The 8,411-nt window shown below is 38.4% G+C and overlaps 1 protein-coding gene across 1 annotated transcript in view; it reads left to right on the top strand.

The window, feature by feature from the left end:
- The window catches only part of TRPM7 (transient receptor potential cation channel, subfamily M, member 7), a 160,006-nt gene that overhangs the window by 84,785 nt on the left and 66,810 nt on the right, over positions 1-8,411 (top strand). Inside the window, 3 exon segments of the mRNA XM_006895330.1 lie at positions 4,183-4,323; positions 4,618-4,734; positions 5,775-6,055. Of these exon segments, the coding sequence (XP_006895392.1) occupies positions 4,183-4,323; positions 4,618-4,734; positions 5,775-6,055 (539 nt within the window).

The raw sequence follows: 8,411 nt of genomic DNA, 5'->3' as shown, positions 1-8,411 counted from the left end.
GGCATTTGGACAATTAAAACAGACATGGGGGGGCGGGGAAGAAGAACAAACTGGGGAGGAGGGTAGAGAGAATGGTGCAGCAATGAAGGAATGAAAACCCCAAATCCCTGTAAATGTTCATTAAAACTAATAAAATTTAATTAAGAAAAAAAAAAGACAGAAATACTTTAAGTAAATTTGGCAAGTATACCATTATTTTACCTAATTTTTTACTACTCTGAATACCTGATGATCATGTGCTGTTTTTTTTTTTTTCCTCAATAACACCTAAAGTTTATTGGTGACAGCCAAGGACTGGTTAAGTTGCCACGCATGCTAGTCCAACTAATTAGCAGTATACACACGATACGCAGTTAGTCAAGGAGTCTGCTCTCCGTTTGCCACGGGATCATCCTAAGACTTGAGACCCAAGATGGGAACCCCGGCAGAGGCCTGGTCTGCTTATGTGTCGCTGTGGTTAAAAGGGCCACCTGCAGCGGGCTGGGGCCCCAGTTATGCGCAAACTCATGCTCTTGCGCTGCAGCTTAACCCCTGGTGCCACAGGCAGGCGCGCCAGAGGCTCAAAGGCAGTGCATTGACCATGTGCTTTTAATCACTTATTCACCTATGAAAAGTACTAAATATCGCAGCAGTTATGTTTAAAAAATAAATTCATTTGAAACTAATCAAGAACATTGAAAGAATAGTGATAATAAGTCAGAGTGGATAAATATAAGCGATCTGTCTAGTAGGAAAATAAATCCAGATGAGTTCAAAACTTCACTGTCCATTATATACTTTATTTTCTGTGTTATAACTTAGATGATTAAGCGTTTTTAAAATTATCTAATGACATTAATTAAACTTATCATTCTAAAATTGGGAATCTTTCCATAATCACAAATCGTTTCTATTCCAAAAGTTAATTTGTGAGTCAAATATCACTCTGGTAAAATAAAAGTATTAATAATGGTTCAGATGGTAGCTAAGTCCCAGATATGACTATACAGCATTATAAAATGTATACTATAGCTAAAATAAAATATAATGAACTGTGCAAAGAGTTGGAGATGTAAAACAGAAAAGAAAGAACTTGGTTGGCGTTTCTCAAGCTTGGTAGAAAAACCAATTCAGATCTTGAGGTGCAGTGCTGAGAGATGCCATGGGCAAAATCCAGAATGATCCAAAAACAATCAAAAGAATATAGGAATATACTAAGTTACGGTACCAAAAATATTAGTGGACACATATGCTACAGCAAGTAGCATATGGTCAGGAAGTAGTAATGATGAAGGAAGAAATAAGTTAAAGCTGCACTGAAGGTGTTAGCAAAAGAATAAGGCCCCATACGTTGATAGAATACCTGTTGACACATATGAGCAAACAAGTACAGCCCTACATGTGCAAAACAGGCTGTGCCAGGAAATTTGGAAGAGCATTACCTGATTAATGGCCTGGAAAAGATCCATGTTATTTTGTATGATCCAAGAGAATGTGGTAATTACCAGAAAATATCATATACAAATAAAATCTTGTTGAAGATTATTAAAAATGGATAGAACAGTACATAGACAAAACTACTAGAAATTCAGACTGGATTTAGAAAAGGTCATGGCACCAAGGTTATCATTGCCGATATCAAGTGGAATTGGCTGAATGTAGAGACTACTAGAAGGATGTCTGTTTGTTTTTTATTGGCATTTGACTACCTGGATATAACAGATTATGGCTAGCATTGGTAAGATTGGGAATCTCAAAACGCTTAATTGTGCTTATGTGAAATCTATACCTAAATCAAGGCTGCTTCTTGCTTGGATCCTCAGTTAACACCCTAGGTACCAGCAGGTAGGAAATAAGGATACACATTGTACAGGGAAAATCTGCTGTTAGGGATATCTTCAAATTGTTGAGGAGTAATGATGTCAATTTGAGGACTAAGGTGTGTCTGATTCAGGCCATGGTCTTTCTGATTACTTGCTATGCATCTGAGAGCTGGACAATGTATAAAGATGACAGAAGAACTGATGCGTTTGAGCTTGGGTGTTGGAGAAGAGGATGGGATATCCCATGGATGGCCAGGAGAGCAAATGGTTATGTCTTGGAGAGGGTGCAGCCTAAGTGCTCTTTGGAGGTAGAATAATCAGTCTTCACCTCACATACTTTGGGCATGTTGCTAAGAGGAGCTATTCCTTGGAGAATGACATGATGCTGGGAAGGGTGGAAGATCGATGAAGGAGATGATGACCATCAACCAGGTGGTTTGACACAGTGACTGCTACAGTGGGCTCTTGTGTATTAGTCAAGAAGTGAGGGAATGATGTAGGATGGAACAGGTTTGGATATTCATGGCGTTGCTACGAGTCATATTTGACAGCACCTAACAATACCTAGATCAAGAGACTGCCATGCAAACAGAGCAAGGAAACACTGCATACTTCAAAATAAAAACAGGTGTGTATCAAGAATATATCTTTCTCAATACCTTTTCATTCTGTATGCTGAGCAAATCATTTGAGAGTATAGAATCCTAACCACCAGCAAACCTGTTGAGCAAATCATTTGAGAGGATGAACTTCATGGAGAAGAATGTGGCATCAGGAAGATACCTGCATTATGTGGATGCCACAACCTCGCTTGTTTAAAGTGAGGAGAACTTGAAACCCTTGCTGCAGAAGATGAAAAATTACAACCTTCAATGTGAATTTTAGCTCAACATCAGGAGACAACAGAATCCTCACCACTGGGCCAGGAGACAACACCATGATACATGATAGAAGGAGAAAAAGATTGAAGTTGTCAGTGATTGCATCTTACTTGCATCCTTGGTATCGGCAATGAAATTTGTACTGTTTCTATCATTAATTAATAAAGTTATGGCTTCTTGTTGGATGTAAAAAAAAAAAGACATATTGCATTAGGCAAGTCTGCTGTCAAGAACCTTTCTAATGTTTAGGTATTTTGGCATTGCTGTCAAAGGACTAAGGTGCACCTATTTCAAGCCATGGTCTTTTCAGTTGCTGTAAAGTTGCACAGTGACTAAAGGTGACAGAAGGAGGATCAGTACCTTTGACGTGTGGCTTTAGAGAACAATACTGAATACCCCATGGGTTGCTAAAAGAATGAACAAATTTGCCCTGGAGAAAGTGCAGTCAGGTGCTCCTTGGAGGCAAGGTTGGTGAAGTCTTCTCTCACATACATTGGACATGTTAGAAGCAGCTGATTCTTGGTAAAGGACTTCATACTTGGAAAGGTAGAGGATTACAAAAGAAAAGATGACCCTCACAAGGTGACTTAGTGACTGTAACAATTCACTCAATTATATCAGAAATGAGGATGGCACAGGATAGGGTAAGGTTTAGATTATAGTTCATAGGGTCACAGTGAGTCGTAGTCCTCCTGACAACACCTAACAACAGCAGCATCACTAACATACAGGGAGCTCTGATGGCCTAATGGAGGCATTGTGCTGCTAACCCAAAGACAGGCAGTTTAAATCTACCCACTGCTCTGTGGGGGAAAGATGGACAATGTCGTTCTGTGTGATGTGCAGCAGCTTAAAACCCAGTGGACGGTTAGCTATGAAGAGGTTCTGAAGCGATGGCAGTGAGTTAGTGAAATTACAGCTAATAACTATATATGCTTCATTAAAAGTACCTGCAAGTACTGTTGGACCAGTCTGAAATCGCATTTTGGTACACCACAGTGAAAATCCAGTACTTGACTATTAAAGATTTTTATGTGAAATATTAAAAGCAGTGGAGGGACCTCTGGTGGCCTAGTGGCAAGAAGCTGCACTGCAATCCACGATATACATGGTTAAAATTCACCAGATGCCCTGCTGGAGAAGGAGGGGCAGTCTCCTCCTGTACCAGTCAGATCCAATTTGACAGTACACACAAAAATAATAAAATTTTTTTAAAAGGTAAGTAAAAACAATGGAAAGAGGTAATATTTTTCATACTTCCTGTTGCTCCCATTCCCTGATCACGAGCCACACCTTTGAAACTTCAAAAATTTCTGAATCCCTTAGATGACTCACATCATCTAAAGGTAACTACTGGCTAATAACGTAGTATAGCTTCTGTCTATAATAAGTGTAAACCTCATTTTGAGAGGCCCATTTTGGGCATGATGTGGAATTATTGGTGAAATACTACGCTTTAAAAAAAAATACTGTTTTTAATTATTTGTTTTTGTTTCCAGGGCAATCTTCCTCCAGGATATAAAATCACCCTAATTGATATAGGACTTGTTATTGAGTACCTCATGGGAGGAACCTATAGATGCACCTACACCCGGAAACGTTTTCGTTTAATATATAATAGTCTTGGTGGAAATAATCGGGTATGTAAAATTTTAGGGGTAGTCTGTATATATGTATGTATTTTAAAATTAGTATGTGAAAAGTTAATTATTAGGATGGTAAGAATAAAATGACACTGAAAAGATTTTCTTTTCAACCAGGAATAATTGGAAATCTATGTAATTGAAAACCTAAAAGTATCACAATGTATATGTGTCTCTGTGTGTGTTACCTCCAGATATATTAAGTCAAGTGATTCTTGAATTTTAGAACATATCAATAGATTTAAATCAGTAAAAGTTGATAAGCTCTTTCCCTCCCACCCCCACCCCCAGAGATCTGGCCGGAACACCTCCAGCAGCACTCATGAATCTTTTGGAAATAGGGCAGATAAAAAGGACAAAATGAGACATAACCATTTCATTAAAACAGCACAGCCCTACCGACCAAAGGTATATTTACTTAAACATTTTCTTTTCTTCATTTTTGGATTTTGTTCTTTCTAATCTGTTGTTGTTGTTGTTGTTATGTGCCGTCAAGTCGTTTGCGACTCATAGCGACCCTGTGTACAACAGCCCTAAACCGTGCTCTATCGTGTGCCAATCTCACTGCCTCCGACACACCCATCCCGAGTGCCCCAGTCACTGAATCAATCCACCTCATAGAAGGTCTTCCCCTCCTGTGCTCTCCCTCCACTCTACTCAGCATGATATCCCTCTCCAAAGACCTGTCTCTCCTTACAACATGTCCAAACTATGTCAGATGAAGCCCCAGAATCCTTGCCTCCAAGGAGCAGCCTGGTTTAATCCTCTCTACGATGAATCTGTTTGTTTTCTTGGCAGTCCATGGTACATTCAATACTCTTCTCCAGCACCACAGCTCAAAGGCGTCAATTCTCCTTCTGTCCTCCCTAGTTATTGTCCAACTCTCTGATGCATAACAAGTGATTGCAAAAACCGTGGTCTGTATTAGGCACACCTTCTACTTAAAGTATTATTATCCAGCAAAAAAACTACTTGTTTCAGTGAAAATCTCAAGTTGTATTTTGCTTTAGGACATTAGAATCTTTTCTTTTCCCAAACAGAAAAGGCATTTATTGTGAGTTAATAATGTTACTACTTCCCCCCCCCACATACTTGGCCATGATAAGAGCTGAATTTTTAGAATATTTTCATATATTGATTTTTTTACTTGTTTAAGACTATATACAATGTAAGAATGTTACCTAAACATTTATTAAAATATTTTTACCAGTTAGTTGACATTTTTATGCCTTTTTCTCCATTTTGGAAAACTTTTACAAAATCATTCTCATTAAAATGTCAGTTGTGTAAAGTGAATTATGAGTTATGGGGGGAAAATTAGTTAAAGTAGGTATAGTTTTATTGTATGTGGTTATACTAGTTAGTTAACAAATAATTTAAAAGTTTTTTTATTAACATCAGTGTTTAAGGGCTTCTTAATGATCTTTGAACATTTTTCCCCTTTAAAGATTGATACAACTATTGAAGAAGAAAAGAAGAAAAGAACCAAAGATGATATTGTAGATATTGATGATCCTGAAACCAAACGCTTTCCTTATCCACTTAATGAACTGTTAATTTGGGCTTGCCTCATGAAGAGGCAGGTAATGGCCCGTTTTTTATGGCAGCATGGTGAAGAATCAATGGCTAAAGCATTAGTTGCCTGTAAAATATATCGTTCAATGGCATACGAAGCAAAACAAAGTGATCTTGTAGATGATACTTCAGAAGAACTCAAACAGTATTCCAAGTAAGTGATATTTTAATCATAAAGTATGCAAACTAATGTTGTTCTTGTGTACTGTCAAGTGGGAACCCATAGCTAACCCTTGAGCAGGTTTTCAGAGGTGTTTAATCACATAGGAGGAGATTGCCCTTCCTTCTCCCATAAGTGACATTTTAATCATTGAAGATGTTTCTAAAAATAAAAGATATAGCATGGTTAAGTGGTTATTACAGTGAAATTTAATGGGATGTGTATTTGTGTAAGAGAGATTAGTTTAACAACATATTCTAAAATGAAACCAAATCTATTGTCATTTTAGTTCACACAGATTCTATAGGACCAAGTGGAATTGAATATTTTCATTTCCCAGGCTGTAAATCTTCACAGAAGCAGACTGCTATATCTTTTCCCCAATTAGTTCAGAACTGAACCACCCAATCTTTCTGTTAGCAGCCATGTGCTTTAATCATTGTACTAGTAGGGTTCTTATCTTGTTTTGTTCTTGTTAGGAGCTGTCAATTCAAGTATGATTCTTGGCGACCCTTTGAACAACACACTTGAACCTTGCCCTGTCCTGTGCTGTCCTTATCATCGCTAACACTAGAGCCCTTTGCTAAAGTCTCTGTGTCAGTCCATCTGGTTTGAGAGGTCTTTATCTCCTTCCCTGACCCTCCATCATTGCAAGCATGATGTCCCTTTCCAAGAAATAGCCTTGCCTAGCTTCATGTCCAAAGTATTAAAAATTGAGAAAGAAACCTTTCAGCCTTTTGTGTAAAAAAGAAAATTATGATATTGCCTAATATCAGAGAATAAATATGTCATCAAGAAAGGAGACATACCAAGTATCATTTTTATAAATGTGTATTATCTAGTTAGAACTCACCCATAGCTGATCCTTCAGTGAGTTCAGAGGCAGCAAATTACAGGGCAGTGAGTTCAGAGGCAGTAAATTACAGGGGCGGCAACCATCATTGTCCAGTGGAAAAGCTGGTGGATTTGAACCATGTACCTTTGGATTGGCAGCATAGTTCGTTCCAATAGGCCACCAGACCTCCCTGTCTATAAATTTATAAATGGAACTTTGCCCCTAATTGCTGTAAAGTATAATTATTTGCGAATATACTTTTAGCAATTTACAAAGTTCCATTTGAATACAGAAATCTGATTGAAGTTACCTCCTAAGGAATAGAATTGAGTTCAAATGAGAGTGTGCTGTTTATGGAAGGGGTGTATTGGCTGTTGTTGCATCAACTCTGACTTACAGAGACTCTGGTACTGCAGAATGAAACCTTGTCTAATCTGGTGCCACCCTCAGTCTCTGCTATGTGTGTAAGCCCACTGTTATCACTTTATCAGTCCATCTTGTTGAAGGTCTTCCTCTTTTACCAACGTTCTATTTTTTGAAGCATGCTGTTCTTCTTCAGTGGCTGACACCTCCTGATAACATTCCTAGAGTATGTGACGTGAAGTCTCTCCATCTCAGCATTTGTTTAAAGCAGATTTGTTGTTTTGCACTAGGTGTTACATTTAGTACTCTTCACCAGCACAATTCAGAATCCGATCTTAAGTCTTGCGTAATCATTGACCCCCCTTTCAAATTCATATGAAGTAGTTGAAAATACTGTGCTGTGCCTTGGGTCAGGTGCATCTTAAAGTGATATTCTTGCCACTTAGACCTTTAAAGAGGTCTTTGGCATCAAATTTGCCCAAAGTTACCCATCATTTGTTTTTCTCAACTACATAGAAGAATTGAATGAAACAACATATGAGCAAGAGCCTATGGTAATGAAGGAAGAAGTTCAGGCTGCTTTGAAGGAAATAGCAAATAAGAAGACCCCAGGAACAGATGGTATACCAATTGACATATTTCAGCTAACAGATACTGCCCTGGACGTGCTCACCAAGTTGTGTCAAGAAATCTGGAGAACAACCACTTGGCCAACTGACTAGAAAAGGTCTATATTTGTTCCCATCCCAAAGAAGTTCAGAGTGTGGAAACTATAGAACAATATCATTGATTTCACATGCTAGCAAGAGTCTACTTAAAATCATCCAAAAACGACTGCATATTAGCAGAGAACTGCTAGAAATCCAGATTGGGTTGAGAAGGGGTCATGGTACTAGGGACATTGTAGCTGATGTTAGATGAATCTTGGCTGAAAGCAGGCAATACCAGAGGAATGAATGTCTTATATGTGTTTCATTGATTCTGCAAAGGCACTTGACTGTGTCGATCATAACAAACTGTGGCTGACTCTTGAGAAGAATGGGAATCCCAGAACACTTGATTGTGCTAAGCAAAACCTATACTTGTACCAAGAGGCAGTCGTCAGAACAGAGCAAGGAAACACTGCATGGTTCAAAATTGGGAAGGGTGTAC

Source organism: Elephantulus edwardii, unplaced genomic scaffold (genome assembly GCF_000299155.1).
Source record: "Elephantulus edwardii isolate Elephantulus edwardi_28Jun2011 unplaced genomic scaffold, EleEdw1.0 scaffold00164, whole genome shotgun sequence".
NCBI classification, from domain to species: Eukaryota; Metazoa; Chordata; class Mammalia; order Macroscelidea; family Macroscelididae; genus Elephantulus; species Elephantulus edwardii.
The sequence above is the reverse complement of the archived record's forward strand: the minus strand, read 5'-3'. Positions and strand labels throughout refer to the sequence as shown.